This window comes from Oncorhynchus mykiss, chromosome 1, assembly GCF_013265735.2.
Source record: "Oncorhynchus mykiss isolate Arlee chromosome 1, USDA_OmykA_1.1, whole genome shotgun sequence".
NCBI classification, from domain to species: Eukaryota; Metazoa; Chordata; class Actinopteri; order Salmoniformes; family Salmonidae; genus Oncorhynchus; species Oncorhynchus mykiss.
In genome coordinates this window covers 10,013,408-10,039,485 of record NC_048565.1, presented here as the reverse complement: position 1 = coordinate 10,039,485, position 26,078 = coordinate 10,013,408, and the positions used below count along the sequence as shown (strand labels likewise).

Sequence of the window (26,078 nt, the reverse complement as noted above, 5' to 3'; positions counted from 1 at the left end):
TCCCATGGTGTTTATACTTCCGTACTATTGTTTGTACAGATGAACGTGGTACCTTCAGGCGTTTGGAATATGCTCCCAAGGATGAACAAGACTTGTGGAGGTCTACCATACCATCAGTCTTGGCTGATATCTTTTGATTTTCCCATGATGTCAAGCAAAGATGCACTGAGTTTGAAGGTAGGCCTTGAAATACATCCACAGGTACACCTCAAATTGACTCAAATGATGTCAATTAGCCTATCAGAAGCTTCTAAAGCCATTACATAATTTTCTGGAACTTAGTGTATGTGAACTTCTGACCCACTGGAATTGTGATACAGTGAATTATAAGTGAAATAATCTGTCTGTAAACAATTGTTGGAAAAATTACTTGTGTCACGCACAAAGTAAATGCCCTAACCGCCTTGCCAAAACTATAGTTTGTTAACAAGAAATTTGTGGAGTGGTTGAAAGAAACGAGTTTTAAATGACTCCAACCTAAGTGTATGTAAACTTACGACTTCAACTGTAAGTAAATGTGTAATCCTTTACCTGTGAAAGAGTGGAGTCACTACAGGCTTTCCTAGCATCCTGTAAAAAAACAAAAAACATGGCAAAGTTCAGAGTTTTGAGAGACTGAAAGGTGCTAAGTATATCAGACAGCAGTTCCAGACAGTAGTTCCAGTATAATATGATTTGAATGGCTGATAGATAGATGCCAAGGAATGGCATCGAATGCTTATCTGAAACATTATTCTGCAAAGATCTTTACGGTTTAGATTTCTCGAGTCAAGGATTCAATACAGACAGAGACACACACACACCATACCCGGATTTGATTGCGTAGTTGCTCTGCTTCCTGCCGTAACTGTTCCAGCTCACTCATTGTCCCTCTGTGATGTGTTCAGGAATACTGGGTTTGTAAAAAATAAAAAAAACACACACAGACGAGTTGATACCTGCAAAACACAGACAGTTAAACTTTCAGAGGAGCACTTCCCTAGGCTGGAATAAACACGGACATCCTGTGGGCTGCTTTGGCCTGAGTGGAGGGGCAATAGCCTGTACCCAGACACAGGCAGCCTATACCCAGATACAGGCACTACTAGGGGAGGCCTGGGTCTTCAATCTCCTCCAGTCTGGTTCAAAAGACTGACTTTTTCCACTCAATCAGGCCTGGTGTTTTGCACTGTGCTGCTTTAGCTCCATGCCCGGCCATTGATTGTTTGAATATGATTTGATGTGCAAATGAAGGGTGTTACTGTACTATAACACTAGGCTGTGTGTGTGTGTGTGTTTGTGTGACCACTTCCTTTACCTAGGGGAGCCTGAATGTGGGTCACAGAGCACTCTTCAGAAATGTTTGGAGCGCCAGGCCCCTTTCATTTTTGCAGCATTCTATCCAGAATCAAATCAATCAAATGTATTTATAAAGCCCTTTTTTACATCAGCCGATGTCACAGTGTTATACAGAAACCCAGCCTAAAACCCCTAAACAGCAAGCAATGCAGATGTAGAAACATAGCCTAAAACCCCTAAACAGCAAGCAATGCAGATGTAGAAACCCAGCCTAAAACCCCTAAACAGCAAGCAATGCAGATGTGGTGTGACGCAACCTTGAATTAGTGTTTAAGTTCCATTTCGATGATTTAGCAATTAGTCTGCTAGGGAATTGATTTGTTCCACATTGGAAAATAAATAACATTTGTGAGAGAATGTGCAAAGCTGTCATCAAGGCAAAGGGTGGCTACTTTGAAAAATCTCAAATATAAAATAGATTTGGATTTGTTTAACACTTTTTTGGTAACTACATGATTTCATATGTGTTATTTCCTAGTGTTGATGTCTTCACTATTATTCTACAATGTAGAAAATAGTAAAAATAAAGAAAAACCCTGGAATGAAAAGGTGTCCAAACTTTTGACTGGTACTGTGTACCATATATATATATATATATATATATATACACACACACTGCTCAAAAAAATAAAGGGAACACAATGTAACTCAAGTCAATCACACTTCTGTGAAATCAAACTGTCCACTTAGGAAGCAACACTGATTGAAAATAAATTTCACATGCTGTTGTGCAAATGGAATAGACAACAGGTGGAAAATATAGGCAATTAGCAAGACACCCCCAATAAAGGAGTGGTTCTGCAGGTGGTGACCACAGACCACTTCTCAGCTCCTATGCTTCCTGGCTGATGTTTTGGTCACTTTTGAATGCTGGCGGTGCTTTCACTCTAGTGGTAGCATGAGATGGAGTCTACAACCCACACAAGTGGCTCAGGTAGTGCAGCTCATCCAGGAGGGCACATCAATGCGAGCTGTGGCAAGAAGGTTTGCTGTGTCTGTCAGCGTAGTGTACAGAGCATGGAGACACTACCAGGAGACAGGCCAGTACATCAGGAGACGTGGAGAAGGCCGTAGGAGGGCAACAACCCAGCAGCAGGACCGCTACCTCCGCCTTTGTGCAAGGAGGAGCAGGAGGAGCACTGCCAGAGCACTGCAAAATGACCTCCAGCAGGCCACAAATGTGCATGTGTCTGCTCAAACGGTCAGAAACAGACTCCATGAGGGTGGTATGAGGGCCCGACGTCCACAGGTGGGGGTTGTGCTTACAGCCCAACACCGTGCAGGACGTTTGGAATTTGCCAGAGAACACCAAGATTGGCAAATTCGCCACTGGCGCCCTGTGTTCTTCACAGATGAAAGCAGGTTCACACTGAGCACATGTGACAGACGTGACAAAGTCTGGAGACGGCATGGAGAACGTTCTGCTGCCTGCAACATCCTCCAGCATGACCGGTTTGGCGGTGGGTCAGTCATGGTGTGGGGTGGCATTTCTTTGGGGGCCCGCACAGTCCTCCATGTGCTCGCCAGAGGTAGCCTGAATGCCATTAGGTACCGAGATGAGATCCTCAGACCACTTGTGAGACTATATGCTGGTGCGGTTGGCCCTGGGTTCCTCCAGTCATGGCTGGAGTGTGTCAGCAGTTCCTTACTTCCTACATGGCAGTAAGGAAATGATCTCAAATGAATGCAGGATATAAAGAAATTTATGAAAATGTATACAATTATTTTTGATTGAAGCTTATTTGAACAGTAGAAAACAATCAGAATGGAGAAAGACCCGTTGAAATCACTTAGAATGTACAGTCGTGGCCCAAAATATTGGCACCCTTGCACAACTCAATTTTCCCTAAAAATAAGTTGAAATTGAACAAAGTATTTGGTCTCCACAATTCTATATTTCACTGTTAATATTACAGAACCGTTGTTTATGATTCAGAACTTAATATATCCATTTAAATCATAAAATAAACATAAAATTATTGACACCCTAAACTTAACATAAAGGCACAGCCTTTGGTAAAAATAACTGGAATCAAGTGCTTCCTATTAGAGGTCGACCGATTATGATTTTTCAACACCGATACCGATTATTGGAGGACCAAAAAAGCAGATATCGATTAATATATATATATATATATATATATATATATATATATATATATATATATATATTTTTTTTGTTGTTGTTTTTAATCGTCCAAATCGGTGTCCAAAAATACAGATTCCCGATTGTTATGAAAACTTGAAATCGACCCTAATTAAACAGCCATTCCGATTAATCGGTCGATCTCTACTTCCTATAACCATCGATGGGCTTCCTGCACCTCTGTACTGGCAGTTTGGACCACTCCTCTTGGTCAAACTGCTCCAGTTCTCCCAGATTAGAAGGGTGCCTTCTCCTAACTGCTGTTTTCAGATCTCTCCACAAGTTTTCAATGGGATTTACATCTGGACTCATTGCTGGCCACTTCTGAACAGTCCAGAGTTTTGTCTTGAACCATTCCTGGGCTCTTTTTGAAGTAGGTTTGTGGTCATTGTCCTACTGGAAGACCCATGACCTTCGATGGAGACCCAGCTTTCTGACACTGGGTCTGACACTGCGCTCCAAAATACCTTGGTATTCTTCTGATTTCCTGATGCCATGCACAAGTTCAAGGCACCCAGTGCCAGAAGCAGCAAAGCAACCTCAAAACATCACTGAACCTTCTCCATGTTAGACTGTAGGGAAGGTGTTCTTTTCTTTGAAAGCTTCATTTTGTTTCCTGTAAACACAGAGATGGTGTGCTTTACCAAAACGCTCTAATTTGGTCTCATTCTGTCCACAGGACATTCTCCCAGAAGGATTTTTGGCATGTTCAGGTGTGTTTTGACAAATTGCAGTCGGGCTTTCTTATGTCTTTCTCTCAGTAGTGGGGTCCTCCTGGGTCTCCTACCATATAACCCCCTTTCATTGAGTTGGCGACGGATGGTGCGAGTAGACAACGTCGTAACTTGTGTCTGAAGGTCAGCTTGAATCTGTGTGGCAGTTGACCGAGGTGCTTTCACCACCACTCAAACAATCCTTTGCTGCAATCTTCCATCAAGTTCTCTTGCAGCCACGTCCAGTGAGGTTGGATACAGTGGCATGGGCCTTAAACGTCTTGATAACATTACGTACGGTGGAAACAGGAACATCGAGGTCTCTGGAGATGGACTTGTAGCCTTGAGATTGTCCATGTTTGGCTACAATCTTGTGTCTGACCTACTCAGATCATTTTCTGTTTTTCTTTATTTTCTCCATGCTCATTGCGGTACACAGTGACACAAAAACAGGAAAATTAGTCCTTTTCTCTACTCAAACTGGTTGAATATGTGATTTTTAAACTGCAGGCACCTTCAACTCCCCATAGGTGGGTTCAATTCCAAAGTGAATGAGAATCGCCTGCTTGAAATCTCATTATTTCTAACTACTTCTAGAAGGTGCCAATAATATTGTCCGGGCCATTTTAGGATTTCTTTTAGTAAATTATTCCGATTGTTTTTGCACACCAAAAACATACATATGTGGATACCAAAATATGTTTTAATTTCAACAATTTTCTAGACAAAATGGTGCATAATTTGAAAAAAGTACAAGGGTGTAAATATTTTTGTCCACGACTGCATGCGTTGCACCCTAGGGTCATGCACTACTCATGAAGCAAATTTTTTACTTTCATTATTCAAAAACATAAAAATACCGTCAAATACTGTAAACATTTCAAAAAATGAGGCATCACAAGTGGCGCAGGGCTCTAAGGCACTGCATCGCAGTGCTAGAGGCGTCACTACAGATCCGGGTTCGATCCCGGTGCGGCTGGCTTCCGGGTTAAGCGAGCAGTGTCAAGAAGCAAGCAGCTTGGCGGGGTTGTGTTTCGGAGGACGCATGGCTCTTGACCTTCAACTGTCTCGAGTCTGTACGGGAGTTGCAGCGATGGGACAAGACTAACTACCAATTGGATATCATGGTAAAAGTACAATTTTTTAATTTTTTAATAATAATAAAAAACATAATATGATGTTTTGGCCATATCACCCAGCCCTAAATGAGAGGCCCAGTGAATGGCACAAAGACAGTGATGACAATGTGGAGCTCTGCACTGGCTCCCTATTGTTTAGTGCTGGGCACCACCTCAGTATGCAGGCCCCAAGTCTGGCCATGGATGGAAGGCTCTACACTAACAAGTTACAACAGCCACCACCTGCCCACCTGCCCTGTTCAGCACTATTGTAACCAACGCTGACACACACACATGCATAAATGCATTCCCAATTCAACATGTGAAATAAACAAACATGTGCATGCACACACAACACAATACACCTACAAAAGAATGCCTCTCACACACACACACAAGGTCTGCTGGGTTAAAGTCACTGGAAATTCAGCAAGATGTCCTCAAAGCACCTTCTGTTTTAATATCACATGTAGCTTTGGCTTCCAGGCCTCGATTCAAATTCTAGGCTTCACTTACAGTTGAAGTCGGAAGTTTACATACACCTTAGCCAAGTACATTTAAACTCAGTTTTCACAATTCCTGACATTTAATCCTAGTAACAATTCCCTGTCTTAGGTCAGTTTGGACCACCACTTTATTTTAAGAATTATGAAATGGCAGAATAATAGTAGAGAGAATGATTGACTTCAGCTTTTATTTCTTTCATCACATTCCCAGTGGGTCAGAAGTTTACAATACACTCAATTAGTATTTGGTAGAATTGCCTTTAAATTGTTTAACTTGGGACAAATGTTTTGGGTAGCCTTCCACAAGCCTCCCACAATAAGTTGGGTGAATTTTGGCCCATTCCTCCTGACAGAGCTGGTGTAACTCAGTCAGGTTCGTAGGCCTCCTTGCTCGCACGCGCTTTTTCAGTTCTGCCAACAAATGTTCTATAGGATTGAGGTCAGGGCTTTGTGATGGCCATTCCAATACCATGACCTTGTTGTACTTAAGCCATTTTGCCACAACTTTGGAAGTATGCTTGGGGTCATTGTCCATTTGGAAGACCCATTTGGGACCAAGCTTTAACTTCCTGACTGATGTCTTGAGATGTTGCTTCAATATATCCACAAATTGTTCCTGCCTTATGATGCCATCTATTTTGTGAAGTGCACCGGTCCCCCCTGCAGCAAAGCACCCCCACAACATGATGCTGCAACGCTCGTGCTTCACAGTTGGGATGGTGTTCTTCGGCTTGCAAGCCTCCTCCTTTTTCCTCCAAACATAATGATGGTCATTATGGCCAAACAGTTCTAGTTTTGTTTCATCAGACCAGAGGACATTTCTCCAAAAACTACGATCTTTGTCCCCATGTGCAGTTGCAAACTGTATCTTTTATGGCAGTTTTTGGTCCCCCTCGGGATGGTTGAGCTAATGTAGGCTAATGCAATTAGCGTTGAAAGTAACAAGAACATTTCCCAGGACATAAGACATATCTGATACGGACAAAAAGCTTACATTCTTGTTAATCTAACCACTAGGCAGCGTAGCCTAGTGGTTAGAGTGTTGGACTAGTAACCGGAAGGTTGCAAGATCAAATCCCCGACCTGTCGTTCTGCCCCTGAACAGGCAGTGCTTTGCACAAAAAGGAATTCACAGGCAAGGATATTGCTGACAGTATGATTGCACCTAAATCAACCATTTATCAGATAATCAAGAACTTCAAGGAGAGCGGTTCAATTGTTGTGAAGAAGGCTTCAGGGCGCCCAAGAAAGTCCAGCAAGTGCCAGGACCATCTCCTAAAGTTGATTCAGCTGCGGGATCGGGGCACCACCAGTACAGAGCTTGCTCAGGAATGGCAGCAGCCAGGTGTGAGTGCATCTGCACGCACAGTGAGACGAAGACTTTTGGAGGATGGCCTGGTGTCAGGAAGGGCAGCAAAGAAGTAACTTCTCTCCAGGAAAAACATCAGGGACAGACTGATATTCTGCAAAAGGTATAAGGATTGGACTGCTGAGGACTGGGGTCAAGTCATTTTCTCTGAGGAATCCCCTTTCCGGTTGTTTGGGGCATCCAGAAAAAAAGCTTGTCCGGAGAAGACAAGGTGAGTGCTACCATCAGTCCTGTGTAATGCCAGTAAAGCATCCTGAGATCATTCATGTGTGGGGTTGCTTCTCAACCAAGGGCTCACTCATAATTTTGCCTAAGAACACAGCCATGAATAAAGAATGGTACCAACACATCCTCCGAGGTGCAACTTCTCCCAACCATCCAGGAACAGTTTGGTGACGAACAATGCCTTATCCAGCAAGATGGAGCACCTTGCCATAAGGCAAAAATGATAACTAAGTGGCTCGGGGAACAAAACATTGATATTTTGGGTCCATGTCCAGGAAACTCCCCAGACCTTAATCCCATTGAGAACTTGTGGTCAATCCTCAAGTGGCGGGTGGACAAACAAAAACCCACAAATTCTGACAAACTCCAAGAATTGTTTATGCCAGAATGGGCTGCCATCAGTCAGTATGTGGCCCAGAAGTTCATTGACAGCATTCCAGGACGGATTGCAGAGGTCTTGAAAAAGAAGGGTCAACACTGCAAATAGTGACTCTTTGCATCAACTTCATGTAATTGTCAATAAAAGCCTTTGACACTTATGAAATTCTTGTAATTATACTTCAGTATTCAATAGTAACATCTGACAAAAATATCTAAAGACACTGAAGCAGCAAACTTTGTGAAAATTAATATTTGTGTCATTCTCAAAACTTTTGGCCACGACTGTAGACATTGTTAATGTTGTAAATGACTATTGTAGCTGGAAACAGCTGATTTTTTTCTAGAATATCTACATAGCGTACAGAGGCCCATTATGAGTAACCATCACTCCTGTGCTCCAATGGCACGTCGTGTTAGCTAATCCAAGTTTATAATTTAAAAAGGCTAATTGATCATTAGAAAACACTTTTGCAATTATGTTAGCACAACTGAAAACTGTTGTCCTGATTAAAGAAGCAATAAAACTGGCCTTCTTTAGACTAATTGAGTATCTGGAGTATCAGCATTTGTGGGTTCAATTACAGGCTCACAATGGCCAGAAACAAAGCACTTTCTTCTGAAACTCGTCAGTCTATTCTTGTTCTGAGAAAATAAGGCTATTCCATGCGAGAAATTGCCAAGAAACTGAAGATCTCGTACAACGCTGTGTACTACTCCCTTCACAGAACAGCACAAACTGGCCCTAACCAGAATAGAAAGAGGAGTGGGAGGCTCCGGTGCACAACTGAGCAACAGGAAAAGTACATTAGTGTCTAGTTTGAGAAACAGACGCCTCACAAGTCCTCAACTGGTAGCTTCATTAAATAGTACCTGCAAAACACCAGTCTTAACGCCAACACTGAAGAGGCGACTCTGGGATGCTGGCCTTCTAGGCAGAGTTGCAAAAAAAAGCCATATCTTAGACTGGCCAATAAAAAGAAAAGATTAAGATGGGCAAAAGAACAGACACTGGACAGAGGAACTCTGCCTACAAGGCCAGCATCCCGGAGTCGCTCTTCACTGTTGACGTTGAGACTGGTATTTTGCGGGTACTATTTAATGGGTGTGGGTGAAATAGCAGAATCCACTAATTTGAAGGTGTGTCTACATACTTTTGTATACAGTACCAGTCAAAGGTTTAGACACACCTACTCATTCAAGGGTTTTTATTTATTTATTTTGACTATTTTCTACATTGTAGAATAATAGTGAAGACGTCAAAACTATGAAATAACACATATGGAATCATGTAGTAACCAAAAAAAAGTGAGATTCTTCAAAGTAGCCACATTTTCCACTCTTCTCCTCTCCTGACTGCATGTGCTACATTGAAATAGAATGAATAGAACTGGCATCCTCATTCAAGTCAATGATGGCATAATGGGTGGACTGGCGGCCATTGCGAGTGTACCCATAGGAGCAAAGCAGGAAGTCAAAGTAGGAAGTAAAAGCAGGAAGAGTACCCATCAATATGTGCTGTGATTTTTTTTTAAATATGAAACTCAACTGACATTACAGAGCCACATCAGTTAAAGGGTAGACTCAGCGATATGACGTAAATGCAGAAAGCAAACAGCATAGTGGGTCACACAAAAATGAAGACCTTTGTAGTGCAAGGCTCGGCTAAACTTCTTAGCTGTTTTGGTCTGAACCTACCATGCTAACAGTGCGAAGCGAACCCAATGTACATGGCAGATACTGCGTGCGACTGTGTGGGAGCAAAGTCTTGCATCTCACTCATCTCAGTATCTGCGGCACTGCTAGTGGCAAAGGTCATTTTGCTGTGTCTACCTTTAACATTACTTGAAATTACCATTTCTACATTAGCATGGCATGTAGACTGTTTGCTTACGACACCTTGTTTGTTTCAGCAAAGGAGCAACCAAGTTTAATCACATTAAGAATCCACGCTACCACAGAATCAACCACACCAATGCCAGCCGTCTTCAGTCAGCTGTTCGTTCCACCCCCCCAAAAAAATCAAATGATATATACATTTTTTTATTACGGTTATGACCAATATTTTTTTTTCATGACAGTTTTACGGTCTTCATTCATAACCGTCAGTTACACAGTTATACGGTAATTGTGCCAGCCCTAAATGTATCCAGCTTTAAATTGAAGATTGGATTCATTTTCAAAGTAACATTGTCTCTGGTGAATTGGTATTGCTGGCTGAATAGGACTTTGATCTGATATGTGTTTTGTGTCAAACCACTGTAACAGTCAAAAGCAGCCAATGTTTGGAGTGGTAGATATTGGTCACGTCACACTGTGACAGAGTGTGATGTGAGTATGTCAGTCTTGTGGGGAATTAAACAACATTGTGTGTGTGTTGAGCAGGTGCGGTGGTTTTGGGATTACATTTTTTTAAACTAGGCAAGTCAGTTAATTACAAATTCTTATTTACAATGACGACCAACACCGACCAAACCCAGATGACACTGGGCCAATTGTTCACCACCCTATGGGACTCTCAATCACAGCCGGATGTGATACAGCTGGGATTCGAACCAGGGACTGTAGTGACACATCGAGCACTGAGATGCAGTGCCTTAGACCACTGCGCCACTCAGGAGCAATCTCCAAGAGTTGCATAGTTTCCAAGAGGTGGACATGACTTAAACCTGTGTGAAGACGAAACGAGACGTGGAAGCCCTACCAGGTGACAACTTGTTCACTTCCCAGAATGACTATTCCAAACTTCTGGAGATTTATATCACTCGAATTGACTGCCCAAATAGGCTAATTATTTCCCGGACAAGCTGAGTATTTACACGGCAGTATTTACAAGTGCAGACATTAGGAAATGCATGAAATGCATGCAGTATAAGATAGATGCATATCAATCATGATCTTCATATTTTCTCTAATAAATCATTTGCCACTTATCACATAGCCACTGTAACAAGATAAACCTTACTAAAACATACCCAGCATGTTTTATTGCCTACCAGTTCACAAACAGCTACAGTATTACAGGTCAAAGTTTACATACTAAGATAACAGATAGTGGTAATGCTGTTTACAACACTGCATTACCTCAACTGGTCTGGTTTGAGGCCTTATTAAACATGTAATGATATCGTTTTAAACTGTATCATACTGCATATGTACTGTATAAATAATAACTACAGCAAAAACAAACAGTGCTCTAGTTACAGGACTAAGAAACTATAGGAAAATGGCTATCATTTTAATGCGGATTGTGGATACAATCAGAGAGATAGGATATATGAAAGTCCCAACTTTGTTACAATATTGTTACGTTGTAACAGCACCTCAACACTGAACTGGAAGGTTCCTCTCTGTTCTGACAGATTCTTGAACACGTGTTGCTTTGACAAAATGAAATATTGAGATATTTTATGTCTCCAAACCCATATCAATGATCGTGGCAGGTATTTTCAAGACAAAATATGCAGCAAATTAAGCAATATATGCGCCCTGTTACATTAGCAGGCTTGCTACAAGTTGCCGCTCAAATGAACAGAATGTCATCTATAATTGATTAATGTAAATAAAAAAAATTAAGACGAAAAATGAATACCACCGGTATCTTGCTCTACATATCTGAACAAGGCTTCGTTATTATAATCGTGAATATAGTCTTATTAATCTATAGCCTACAGTAGGTCGTTTATTTCCGTCAGACGTGCAAGGCCGCGTTTCGATAACACCGAATCATCACCAATAAAAGCTTCGGTGAGGAAAAACTGCAAGCCTTGAAAGATATATAAGTAGCTATTATGATGAACACTATTCAATATATGGGGTTTTTAATGTATCAATTCATCTCTTAATGTTTTGCAACCTCAATGCAAAACAAAGGCCGACATCAAACCGTATTGTATAGGGTGTACCCAAAGCAGGAAATAAAACCAAGAAAATGCCAAGAGGTTCAGCTCGTTCAGCACACGTTATTACCTGAAACTGGATTTTTTTGGGACTGTCCACGTCGTTCCAATCAGTGTTACGATAGTCCGTTTTCAAATGGCAAACATGGTCTCGGTTGTGAAAGAAATGTCAAGATAGCGGTATTAATTTTAAGACAATTTAACTGATTTAAAGGGCCAGGGGCTCGCGCAACTCGGTCAGGATTTGACAGAATGTTCACCAGCCAATCTAATCACCACACCCATGAGGAAACTGGGAACATGGCAACAGTGCGCCGAGGGGTGCACTCACAGAGATGTAGTTTGTTTTAATATGACCTATTTCTAAAACATGTTCAAACGTATTCATAAGACACGTTTTTACATTTATTTCAGTGAGTTTGCTCTACTTACTTAAGTGTCCGTTTTTCTTGTGCAATAATGAGCAAATCAATCGTGTCGCAATAGCTTTGTTTTACCCACAGGAAAATGGTATTGTCTGTCAGCTCCCTCAATAAAACGAAAGAACGGAGTACATAAAACAAATAGGTACAATGATGTGCGTGAAAAGCTAGTGCAGAGTTCTGCACACATTTGATGTTATTTTCAAATGTTGAAGGAGCTTTAACCGCCGACTGCATTTATTATTCCTTCATCATGTTGTATCGGTTACAGCTGTGGCTCTTGAGCCACACAGTGGATTGGGAAGGGAAGTGTGCAGTAAGAGGGGCGACAGAGTGCTTTACGATGACGAAATTCCAAAGTAATTCCGTGTTTACTTAAAACGTCAATCAGCAGTTGAAACCATATCAAAGCTGGTCCCCGCCTGTTAAGGGAAAAGGCTGGGGTATGAGGTTGGAGAAATGTAACCACTCTCAAATTAATAACAGAGCTATAGATGTGAGGACGGAGCATCCATGATATCAAAATGATAATTTTAACCATGTTTTGAAGTGTTTGTTTACATATGTAGTGTTTGTTTACATATGTAGTGTTTGTTTACATTTACTTTGTTTACAAACGTTGGAGTAAAATAAGTTAATATTATTGGTTCTGATGGGGTATGACAGTTGAATTAAGTTTATAAAATAAAATTTTATTGTTCACACATATTTAGCAGATGTTATTGCATGTGTAGAAAAATGCTTGTGTTCCTATCTCCAACAGTACAGTAGTATCTTAACAATTCACAACAATACACACAAGTCTAAAAGTAAAAGAATGAAATAAAAAAAAATATAAATATTCGATCGGAGTGGCATTGCCTAAAATACAGTAGAATAAAAAACAGTATTTACATATGAGAAGAGTAAACCAGTATGCAAACATTATTAAAGTGACTAGTGTTCCATTATTAAAGTGCCCAGTGATTCCAAGTCTATGTACAGTTGAAGTGGGAAGTTTACATACACTTAGGTTGGAGTTATTAAAACTTGTTTTACAACACCTCCACAAATGTCTTGTTAACCAACTATAGTTTTGGCAAGTCGGTTAGGACATCTACTTTGTGCATGACACAAGTCATTTTTCCAACAATTGTTTACAGACAGATTATTTCACTTATAATTCACTGTATCACAATTCCAGTGGGTCAGAAGTTCACATACACTAAGTTGACTGTGCCTTTAAACAGCTTGGGATATTCCTGAAAATTATGTCATGCTTTAGAAGCTCCTGTTAGGCAAATTGACATCATTTGAGTCAATTGGAGGTGTACCTGTGGATGTATTTCTTAGGCCTACCTTCAAACTCAGTGCCTCTTTGCTTGACATCATGGGAAAATCCAAATAAATCAGCCAAGACCTCAGAAAAAAATTGTTGACCTCCACAAGTCTGGTTCATCCTTGGGGGCAATTTCCAAACGGCAGAAGGTACCACATTCATCTGTACAAACAATAGTACGCAAGTATAAACGCCATGGGACCATGCCTCCTAGAGATGAACGTCCTTTGGTGCGAAAAGTGCAAATCAATCCCAGAACAACAGCAAAGGACCGTGTGAAGATGCTAGAGGAAACAGGTACAAAAGTATCTATATCCACAGTAAAAACGAGTCCTATATCGACATAATCTGAAAAGACGCTCAGCAAGGAAGAAGCCACTGTTCCCAAACCGCCATTAAAAAAACAGACTACGGTTTGCAACTGCACATGGGGACAAAGATCGTACTTTTTGGAGAAATGTCCTCTGGTCTGATGAAACAAAAATATAACGGTTTGGGCATAATGACCATCATTATGTTTGGAGGAAAAAGGGGGAGGCTTGCAAGCCGAAGAACACCATCCCAACCGTGAAAAACGGGGGTGGCAGCATCATGTTGTGGGGATGCTTTGCTGCAGGAGGGACTGGTGCACTTCAAAAAAATAGATGGCATCATGAGGTAGGAAACAATGACCCCAAGCATACTTCCAAAGTTGTAACAAAATGGCTTAAGAACAACAAAGTCAAGGTATTAGAGTGGCCTTCACAAAGCCCTGACCTCAATCCTATAAAACATTTGTGGGCAGAACTGAAAAAGCGTGTGCGAGCAAGGAGGCCTACAAACATGACTCAGTTACACCAGCTCTGTCAGGAGGAATGGGCCAAAATTCATTGACATTTCACATTCTTAAAATAAAGTGGCGTTCCTAACTGACCTAGGACAGGGAATTTTTACTCCGATTAAATGTCAGGAATTGTGAAAAACTGAGTTTAAATGTATTTGGCTAAGGTGTATGTAAACTTCCGACTTCAACTGTGCAGGGTGCAGGGTTGCGCAACCGTGTGGAAGCCGGCTAGTGATAGCTATTTAACATTCTAATGGCCTTGAGATAGAAGCTGTTTTTCAGTCTCTCGGTCACAGCTTTAATGCACCTGTACTGACCTCGCCTTCTGGATGATAGCTGGCTGTGGCTCAGGTGGTTGATGTCCTTGTTGATCTTTTTGACCTTCCTGTGACATCGGGTGCTGTAGGTGTCCTGGAGAGCAGGTAGTTTGCCCCTGGTGATGCACTCGGCAGTCTGCACCATCCTCTGGAGAGCCCTGCGGTTGTGGGCGGTGCAGTTGCTGTACCAGGCAGTGATACAGCCCGACAGGATGCTCTCAATTGTGCATCTGTAAAGGTTTGTGAGGGTTTTAGGGGCCAAGCCAAATTTCTTCTGCCTCCTGAGGTTGAAGAGGGGCTGTTGCCTTCTTCACCACATTGTCAATGAGGGTGGACCTTTTCGGATCGACAGTGAGCGCTGAATAACTTGAAGTTTTCCACAATCTCCTCTGCGGTCACGTCAATGTGGATAGGGGCATGCTCCCTCTGCTGTTTCCTGAAGTCCACGATCAGCTCCTTTGTTTTGTTGACGTTGAGTGAGAGGTTATTTTCCTGGCACCACTCGGCCGTGGCACTCACCTCTTCCCTGTAGGCTGTCTCATCATTGTTGGTAATCAGGCTTACTACTGTTGTGTCGTCTACAAACTTGATGATTGAGTTGGAGGCGTGATTGAGTTATGATTGAGTTATGAGGCATTTCTAAGTTATATTCTTCAAGAATCAATGGGCAGCCTACATATAATTCATTTATATGTCCAAAAAATGGATGTAGCAACTGCAGATTGCCCATTTAATATTTATTATTATCAATTTTTTGAAGAATTTAGGAATACAGTGTGATTAGGCCTACACAATTTTGCAATTGATATGCAAAACATACACTATTAGAACTGGTGGAACAAGGAACCGTGGAGATCTTCAAGGAACCCCTGGAGTTCCTCAAGTAAACATTGCTAGTCAATGGTTCATATTTGCACCTTTGGTTAGTTGTCGGGGTTCTTGGAGGAACCTTTAATGTTTAAATGTAGAAAAGGGTTCCTGGAGGAATCCTGGACTGGAGGTGTGGCTTTCATATAGATATTTTAGGCCACACTTGGGCCTAAACGTCATCCCTGTTAATCTGTTATGTTGTATTGTAATCAAATGGTAAATATAATTCACCCAAATTTCAAAATTGTACATGGGTTTCCTTATCCTGTAAACAGTTTATGGACAAATTATGACAGCAATCCATGCTTCGGTTTAGTTTCTCTGGCAGTAAGCAAACGTAGGAGGCGTAGAAAGGAGTTCCAACATCTGTTTTTAAGGGGAAATTGACGTTAGGTTGAAAATACTGTATCCCTGAAAACAGGATGTTGACGTTTCATCTGACTCCGCATAGGTTTCCACATTCTAATGTTTCAGCCTTTGTGGCGCAACTCCCATTCAAATCATGGGAACGATATTAGCATTTTTCAAAAGTATCCAAAATTGATTGTGAAGCTCAACAAAGTCACTTCTTTATGTTTGGAACATAAACATTGTGATGACAATCAAAAATAACACATGAACAGGAATGACATTTATGCCCACGGGTGGCTTAAAAAGATCTAACTCAATGCCACGCCCCTACTAAGCCACACCTCCAGTCTAGGGTTCTTCCAAGAACCTCTCAACTAACCGAAGGTGCAAATATGAACCATTGACTAGCAATGGTTCCTTGAGGAACTCCAGGGTTCCTAGAGTCACCACTAATTCTAAGAGCGACCGATATTGTAGCGACCTTAACCCAACACCTATGGGTTTTTTTAGCGTTTGTGGCACAAATCCCATTCAAATCATGGGACTGATATTTCAATTTTTTGCGTTATTATGTCCAAATCATCCGAAAGTAACTCAAATTGTGATGCGCGAAAAATGTTTATATCGGTGCCATGACTTGAATGGGGATTTGTGCCACAAATGCATTTGGAAACAATGCCAGGGAAACTAAAACCAAAACATAGATTGCTGTCATACCTTGTCCGTAGACTGCTTACAGGGTAAGGAAACCAAAATGTAATTTTGGAATTTGGGTGAACTATCCTTTTAACACATCACCTAGCGACCTCATCAAGGGGTTCGTAACTCTTGGTGTAATAGTTAAAGTGTTGGTTAGACAGTCGCTGAACTTGGGTTTGAGTCCCGGTCCAGGCTACATCTCAAATTAGCTACAATATGATTCATTGTGTATACGTATTATGAATGACAGCACCAGGGAAAGGTGTGTCTGGTCTCATTCCAGTGTATAGGGGGTAAATAGTAAAACAGGATTTCTCTCCATTAGAACGGCGCTGAATTTTTTATGGGGCCAATGAAAGAGAGCAGTGGGACAGGCTTTTCCTAATCTCTGCGAGCGCTATAATCAATTAAGGGGAGATAAAAAATTTGCACAGTCCTTGTCTTCCTCTTGGAATGGCATGGGGTCAGATTAAGTCTAATTGAATTCACACAGCAGTAGATTACCCCAGCCAATCCCTTTTTCCTAAATGCATTATGAGGATTAGGATTACAATGACAGTGTGTTGCTGATTCAAGGATGTAGGCCTATGATGCAGGGTAATGGTATGTTATACTGGAATATTGCTTTGACGTTTCACCTTTTAGACTGGTTTTGGACCAGTGCTAAACCAACAATTGTTTCTGGTTTGATATGCTGTGAAGGCCATTTAAATAAAGCATTAAGACTTTGAATGCCACCAAACAATTTTGTCAATTTATATCTGAAATCATGCAACGTTGAACTGTTCTGAGGTCTGAACATTACCGCAACAAGACTGAACAAAGTCTATTCCCGTCAAATGTTGGCAGTATTCTCACAGTTTCATAACAATGTCAATTATTCCTGTATTAGCTGGTGTCTCTGTAGTTTATTGGAAAAAGAGAGGAGGTTGGTCACGTCCCCAGTAACACAACACAGGGCAAATTATGTCATGTCACTGTTTCGTTTGGACCCTTTTATCTGGGTGTATGGCTAAATGCAACCTTGTCCAATATTCTGGCCTGCCCTAATTTTGCCATATCTAAGCGTTGTAGAGACAAACCTCCAAATACCTATCTCATAAACTGCAAAATATTACACTGACGACAACACAATAATGGTAATAACTCTGTAGTCAAAAATACATTAATCTAATATCAAATTCATATGAATCTATGGAAACTCAAACCAGATGTATCCCTCTAATAATGGCAGGCCACTGCATTATACATTTGATTTGATACCAACATTCAAGTCAGTAAATTACAGGTGTAGGATCATAATTCGATCACTCTTTTGTTGCTGAGAATATTCCTGCGCAGCAGGAAATGCAGATAAGCTTTGCGATTTACTTAAAAGTTCACTGAAAACCCACACTAACACTTTTTGTGTACCCTACTTTTGTCCAGCTACAGTGCATTTGGAAAGCCCTTGACTTTTTCTACATTTTGTTACGTTACTGCCTTATAATAAATTTGATTTTTTTAAAGTATGTCCTCATCAATCTACACCCAGTACCCATAATGACAAAGTGAATACAGGTTTAGATTTTTGGGGGAAAATGTATTAAAAATAAAAAACAGAAACACCTCATTTACATAAGTATTCAGACCCTTTGCTATGAGACTCGAAATTGAGCTCCGGTGCATCCTGTTTCCCTTGATCATCCTTGAGATGTTTCTACAACTTGATTGGAGTCCACCTGTGGTAAATTCAATTGATTGGACATGATTTGGAAAGGCACACACCTGTCTATATAAGGTCCCACAGTTGACAGTGCGTATCAGAGCAAAAACCAAGCCATGAGGTCTAAGGAAATGTCCGTAAAGCTCCAAGACAGGATTGTGTCGAGGCACAGATCTGCAACATTGAAGGTTCCCAAGAACACAGTGTCCTCCATTATTCTTAAATTGAAGAAGTTTGGAACCACCTAGAGTTGGCCGTCCGGCCAAACTGAGCAATCGGGTGAGAAGGGTCGGGCCTTGGTCAGGGAGCTGACCAAGAACCTGACGGTCATTCTGACAGAGCTCCAGAGTTCCTTTGTTGAGATGGGAGAACCTTCCAGGACAACCATCTCTGCATTACTCCACCAATCAGGCCTTTATGATAGTGGCCAGATGGAATTCCCTCCTCAGTAAAAGGCACATGACAGCCCACTTGGAGTTTGCCAAAGAACTCTCAGACCATGAGAAACAAGATTCTCTGGCCTGATGAAACCAAGATTGAACTCTTTGGCCTGAATGCCAAGCGTCACGTCTGGAAGAAACCTGGCACCATCCCTACAGTGAAGCATAGTGGTGGCAGCATCATGCTGTGGGGATGTTTTTCAGCGGCAGGGACTGGGAGACTTGTCAGGATCAAGGGAAAGATGAACAGAGCAAAGTACAGAGAGATCCTTGATGAAACCGTGCTCCTGAGCGCTCAGACCTGAACCCGATCGAACATCTCTGGAGAGACCTGATAGTAGCTGTGCAGCGACGCTCCCCATCTAACCTGACAGAGCTTGAGAGGATCTGCAGAGAAGAATGGGAAAAATTATCCAAATTCAGGTGTGCCAGGCTTGTAGCGACATACCCAAGAAGACTCGAGGCTGTAATCGCTGACAAAGGTGCTTCAACAAAGTACTGAGTAAAGGGTCTGAATGCTTATGGAAATGTGATATTTCAGTGTTTTTATTTGTGATACATTTGCAAAAATGTCTAAAAACCTGCTTTTGCTTTGTCATTATGGGGTTATTGTGTGTAGATTGATGAGGGGGGAGAAAAACAATTTAATCAATTTTAGAATAAGGCTGTAACGTAACAAAATGTTGAAAAAGTGGAAGGGGTCTGAATACTTTCCGAATGCACTGTAAACGCCTAACCACCTATCAAGCAACATTATGGACTAAAACATTAAAATCCTGTTGCTGCAGGATTATTTTTGCTACGATAATAATGATAAAAAGAGATCTGACATCTGTATCAAGTCAATAAACTGAAATGCCTCCCAGTGAATTTATTTCTCTCATGCTTGGTAGTTGCTTCATCCAACAGATGTGAAAGGGTGAAATAGCAATGACATTTAACATCTTAGATCACATCAAACCCCCCAACCATCTCACGGGTATCATCCACCCCCTATTAAAAGGAGTTTATTAGCCAACTGAAATCAGAGTCAAGATGTCCAGCAAGCAGCACGTCATTCTCCAATCAGGTCCCTTGGTCGATTGCTTGGCAACCAAAAGGAGAGGGAGGGAGCGAATTGACACTGTAAAAATAGAACATCAATAACTTGGTGTCCTGACAAAAAGAAGCAGCAGAAGCTCTAAATAGTCTCAGAGCTCTGAACCAGGTACCCTGCCTGTACAGTATACCTCTATTGTTTTCCAGCCATGATTGACAGATACAGTAACACTTCATAAACACTTAGGAAAAACTGGGGAATTTGGCTTGCTGAAATACTGTATCTGATAAAGGTGATGCATTGATATCCTTAATTTAAAAAAAAGTTCCTCTTGCTTGCTAGAGTCATTGACATATGGTAAAAACTGTAGTGTAGGTAAAAGAAGTAGACAAGGCCTACTTTAATAAAATAAATACAATATACAATAATAACACACACACGCCATTGCAAATTAAGGCCAGGCTTCACAGGCTGAAATTACATTTTTGCATCTACCTATACATTTTGAGGTTTGTTTGTGTTTTTTGGCCCAATAATATTAGTATTTTCAAAAGGTTAACAGAAACATTTCAAAAACTTGATGGAAATGTGTATTTTCTTTAGTTCATCATACAACTGTCATCAACATTTTAATTTTAATTTTATCCACTTTAAAGTGGACTTAGATCAATAATTTCGATTTGCATTTGAAGTACATGTCTAATATTTTACAGATAGAAAGATTGAAAGAATAATTTGTCCACAATCTGCTCTGGACAAGTTAGAGTGTGTTAACAACATTAAACCTAAATATTTTCTTCATCCAGTGTCCCATTTAAAAAAAAATTTTTTTGCATTGTATGCAAATTTGTAAATATTTAATGAGATATCGCCTCAGTTGCATATTTTAATAAAATATTTCCGTTTTTTTTAAAAATACAGACAGATTTCCTATTTGTGCCTACGTTCAACTGGCATACCGTGCATTCGGAAAGTATTCAGACCCCTTTCACTTTTTCAACATTTTGTTACGTTCCAGCGTTATTATAAAATAGATTTAATTGCTTTTCCCCCTCATCAATCTACACACAATACCCCATAATAACAAAGCAAAAACAGGTTTTTATAATTTTTTTACAAATGTATTACACTGAAATATCACATTTACATAAGTATTCAGACCCTTTACTCAGTACACTACCGGTCAAAAGTTTTTGAACACCTACTCATTCAAGGGTTTTTCTTTATTTTGACTATTTTCTACATTGTAGAATAATAGTGAAGACATCAAAACTATGAAATAATACATATGGAATCATGTAGTAACCAAAAAAGTGTTAAACAAATCTAAATATATTTTATATTTGAGATTCTTCAAATAGCCACTTTTTGCTTTTATGACAGCTTTGCACATTATTGGCATTCTCTCAACCAGCTTTATGAGGTAATCACCCGGAGTTGGTTTCGGTAAATGTGTGCCTTGTTAAAAGTTAATTTGTGGAATTTCTTTCCTTCTTAATGCGTTTGAGCCAATCAGTTCTGTTATGACAAGGTAGGGGTGGTGTACTGAAGATAGCCCTATTTGGTAAGAGACCAAGTCCATATTATGGAAAGAACAGCTCAAATAAGCAAAGAGAAACAACAGTTCATCATTACTTTAAGACATGAAGGTCAGTCAATATGGAAAATTTCAAGAACTTTGAACGTTTCTTCAAGTGTAGTCGCAAAAACCTCCAAGCACTATAATGAAACTGGCTCTCATGAGGACCGCCACAGGAAGAGAAGACCCAGAGTTACCTCTGCTGCAGAGGATAAGTTCATTAGAGTTACCAGCCTCAGATTGCAGCCCAAACAAATGCTTCATAAAGTTCAAGTAACAGACACATCTCAAAATCAACTGTTCAGAGGAGACTGTGAATCAGGCCTTCATGGTTGAATTTCTTCAAGAAACACGAGCAATGAAACACGAGCAATGGACATTAGCCCCGTGGAAATTTGTCCTTTGGTCTAGAGTCCAAATTGGATATTGCGCACGGCCCGCCACAGGAGTCGCTAGTGCGCGATGAGACAAGGATATCCCTGCCAGCCAAACCCTCCCTAACCTGGACGACGCTGGGCCAATTGTGCGTCGCCCCATGGACCTCCCGATCGCGGCCGGCTGCGATAGAGCCTGGGCTCGAACCCAGAATCTCTGGCCTTATACCACCGCGCCACCCAGGAGGCCCTGAGGCACACTTAACCAGCATGGCTACCTCAGAATTTTGCATTGATACGCCATCCCATCTGGTTTGGGCTTAGTGGGACTGTTATTTGTTTTTCAACAGGACAATGACCCAACACACCTCCAAGCTGTGTAAGGGCAATTTTACCAAGAATGAGAGTGATGGAGTGCTGCTTCAGATACGTTTTTTGGTTACTACATGATTCCATGTGTTATTTAATAGTTTCGATGTCTTCACTATTATTTTACAATGTAGAAAATAGTCCAAATAAAGAAAAACCCTTGAATGAGTGTTCTAAAACTTTTGACCGGTAGTGTCACGTTCTGACCTTTATTTCCTTTGTTTTGTATTTATTTAGTATGGTCAGGGCGTGAGTTGGGTGGGCAGTCTATGTTTGTTTTTCTAGGTTTTGGGTATTTCTATGTTTCGGCCTAGTATGGTTCTCAATCAGAGGCAGGTGTCATTAGTTGTCTCTGATTGAGAATCATACTTAGGTAGCCTTGGTTTCACTGTGTGTTTGTGGGTGATTCCTGTTCCTGTCTCTGTGTTTGCACCAGATAGGACTGTTTAGGTTTTCGCACAGTTATTGTTTTGTTAGTTATTTCATGTCTAGTTCCTTTATTAAAGAACATGAATAACTACCACGCTGCATTTTGGTCCGCTTCTCCTTCACCACAGGAAAACCCTTACAGGTAGTGTACTTTGTTGAATCCCCTTTGGCAGTGATTACAGCCTCGAGTCTTCTTGGGTGTGACGCTTGGCCCACCTGTATTTGGGGAATTTCTCCCATTCTTCTCAAGCTCTGTCAGGTTGGATTCGGGAGTGTTGCTGCACAGCTATTTTCAGATCTCTCCAGAGATGTTCGATCGGGTTCAAGTCGGGCTCTGGATGGGCCATTCAAGGACATTCAGAGACTTGTCCCGAAGCCACTCCTGCCTTGTCTTGGATCTGTGCTTAGGGTCGTTGGGCTGTTGGAAGGTGAACCTTCGCCCCAGGTTTTCATCAAGGATCTCTCTGTACTTTGCACCGTTCATCTAACCCCTCGATCCTGACTGGTCCCTGCCACCGAAAAACATCCCCACATCATGACGCTGCCACCATCATGCTTCACCATTAGGGATGGTGCCAGGTTTCCTACAGATGTGAGGCTTGGCATTCAGGCCAAAGTGTTGGTTTCAACAGACCAGAGAATCTTGTTAATCATGGTCTGAGAGTCCTTTAGATGCCTTTTGTCATGTGCCTTTTACTGAGGAGTGGCTTTTGTCTGACCACTCTACCATAAAGGCCTAATTGGTGGAGCGCTGCAGAGATGGTTGTCCTTCTGTAAGGTTCTCCCATCTCCACAGAGGAACTCTGGAGCTCTGTCAGAGTGATCATTGGGTTCTAGGACAATTCCTTTGACCTCATGGCTTGGTTTTTGCTCTGACATGCACTGTCAACTGTGGGACCTTATATAGATAGGCGTGTGCCTTTCCAAATCATGTCCAATCAATTGAATTTACCACAGGTGGACTCCAATCAAGTTGTAGAAACATCTCAAAGATGATCAATGGAAACAGGATGCACCTGAGCTCAATTTCGAGTCTCATAGCGAAGGGTCTGAATACTTATGTAAATAAGGTATTTCTGTTTTTTATATTTAATACATTTGCAAAAAAAAGTAAACCTGTTTTCACTTTGTCATTATGGGGTATTGTGTGTAGATTGCTGAGGAAAAATAATAATTTAATCTATTTTAGAATAAGGCAGTAAAGTAACAACAAAATGTGTAAAAAGTGAAGGGCTCTGAATACTTGTAAGTTGATTGTGATATGATTAAGGGGAGAAATTACCCTATTAGGGTGTGGTCTGGCCTTAATCGCCTGCAACACGCAATAATACCAGATCACAGCATCTCATGTTGAACTACATTACTACCACTTTAAGGCACACAATACCCTTGGAGGACAGCTCCAAAACAGCCATTAACACAATATGTAGCTAGGTGCCAGAGGACGGCTGGTGGGAAGAGCTATACGGGCTCATTGCAATGACTGGAATGGAATAAATAGAATGGTATAAACACATCAAACATATGGAAACCACGTTATGACTCCGTTCCATTTATTCCATTCCAGACATTACAATGAGCAAGTCCTCCTATCCCACCAGCCTCCTCTGCTAGATGCCCATGTTAGGATGAGATGAGAAGCACTAATGAGATATCATGTTAGGATGAGATGAGAAGCACTAATGAGATATCATGTTAGGATGAGATGAGAAGCACTAATGAGATATCATGTTAGGATGAGATGAGAAGCACTAATGAGATATCATGTTAGGATGAGATGAGAAGCACTAATGAGATATCATGTTAGGATGAGATGAGAAGCACTAATGAGATATCATGTTAGGATGAGATGAGAAGCACTAATGAGATATCATGTTAGGATGAGATGAGAAGCACTAATGAGATATCATGTTAGGATGAGATGAGAAGCACTAATGAGATATCATGTTAGGATGAGATGAGAAGCACTAATGAGATATCATGTTAGGATGAGATGAGAAGCACTAATGAGATATCATGTTAGGATGAGATGAGAAGCACTAATGAGATATCATGTTAGGATGAGATGAGAAGCACTAATGAGATATCATGCCAAAACAGCTTTTGATATGCTATTTTTATATGCATTCCCCGTGTTTTCTTCTTCATGCCCTGATGTACTTCAATGGCCTACATGTATTATTACCACTGTATCGAAGGCAATTAAAACATGTACAAAGAGTATACCCTGTCTTGTCCACCAGACATATCTCCCGGGGAGGATGGACGTTGCCCGGGCAACCCTCATAAATGGCAAATGACGTCAAGTAGGTAGGTGAAATACCAGGGAGAGCCAGAGCTTCTATAGCATAATGGATCATTTTTTTATTTTTTTTTTGAAAAAAAAGGCCCTCTTGAAGAGCGCTAAAGTGACTTAAAATATGGCCAGTACCTCCCTCTCTGCAACTCTTCATCTGTGGAGGAAAATAGATGTTGATACGCCCAGCGTTCCACATTCTTTCACCGCCCTGGCATGGCCTGACCCATTTATAATAAGCCATTTGGAACAACTATTCAGCAACCATCTCACCATCTGGTGAACTATAAAATAAATGCTTTATCATTTATATAATTTGACACCCATGGTTTTGAGATGGCTTGTCTGGGTTTGTATGTGCTCATTGCTGATCAATACACTGGTCTTTTTTTATATGAACCTGCTCTGTTAGCTGTATTTCTCCATGGGAATGCATAAAATGACATTGTGTGTGTATACTGTGTATACTCACTGAAACTCAGTCTATGTAACTGCAACGACAATAAGATAGATCAACCTTGCTCCCCATCCCAAACCTGATAAACCCTCTAACCCATTTCAGAGAGACACACTGCTGTTTTCCAAAACAAATCATCAATTTCAATATCTTGAAAATGTTATAGAGTGTAATTACTATGTTCCCATGGAAGGTTCTGGTCTTATCTCTGTGCTATTGTTGGCACAGAAGAGACACAGTGGCAGTTGCTGAAGTGTCCTCGTCATTTCTGTGATAATGCCTCTTGTGCAGTGTCGAAGTCACACACACTCAAGAAGCGTGACAAAGATAGTGATAGAGCAACTCAGTATACAGATGGAACAGGTCAAGCAATCACCATATGTGGTCTACAATGGGCCAAGAAACCACCAGATGTAGTCTAATATACCACAGGATAAACACAGGCACATACTCTGGAAAATTTGCTTTGGTGCCCTACTTGAAATGGTTCCAATGTTTGTGGAAGAACCTATGAGCAGAGAGCAGTGTTTCCATATACAGTAGTCAACAGACCATATTTGAGGAGAAGTATCCTCTTAAACTGCATGAGTATTTGGCTTTGTTTTTAAGGAGGAAGCTGAAGAGACTGTGAGAAGAAGTGAGAAAAGGCGTGTAGCACAAGGGGGTTCCCAGTTAGACTTGCTCAAATCAGGGATGCAATAAAATACAAAAAAACAGGACATGAGCTGACCTGCGGCACTTTTCCTATGAAATATCCTGAGTCACTGAAATGCCCTGAGTCACTGAAATGTTCAGCTCTTGTGTAAATGTTCAGCTCTCACGGAAATGTTCAACTTTCTCTGAAATGTTCCATTCTCACTGAAATGTTCAATTCTCTCTGAAATGTTAAATTCTCCCT

At 41.0% G+C, this 26,078-nt stretch overlaps 1 protein-coding gene across 6 annotated transcripts in view; it reads right to left on the bottom strand.

Moving 5' to 3' along the window:
* Positions 1-26,078, bottom strand: part of LOC110533060 (guanine nucleotide-binding protein subunit beta-4) — a 35,977-nt gene that overhangs the window by 9,192 nt on the left and 707 nt on the right. Inside the window, exons 1-3 of one of the 6 annotated variants that reach the window (XM_036938604.1) lie at positions 12,125-12,419; positions 809-892; positions 532-570 (exon numbers count right to left, since the gene is read on the bottom strand). In XM_036938604.1, coding sequence (XP_036794499.1) covers positions 532-570; positions 809-865 — 96 coding nt within the window. In that variant the 5' untranslated portion in view covers positions 866-892; positions 12,125-12,419. Of the gene's footprint in view, positions 1-531; positions 571-808; positions 939-11,762; positions 12,067-12,124; positions 12,420-26,078 lie in introns of those variants that run through there. The other 5 variants (XM_036938466.1, XM_036938528.1, XM_021617177.2 and 2 more) reach the window with 5 other exon arrangements.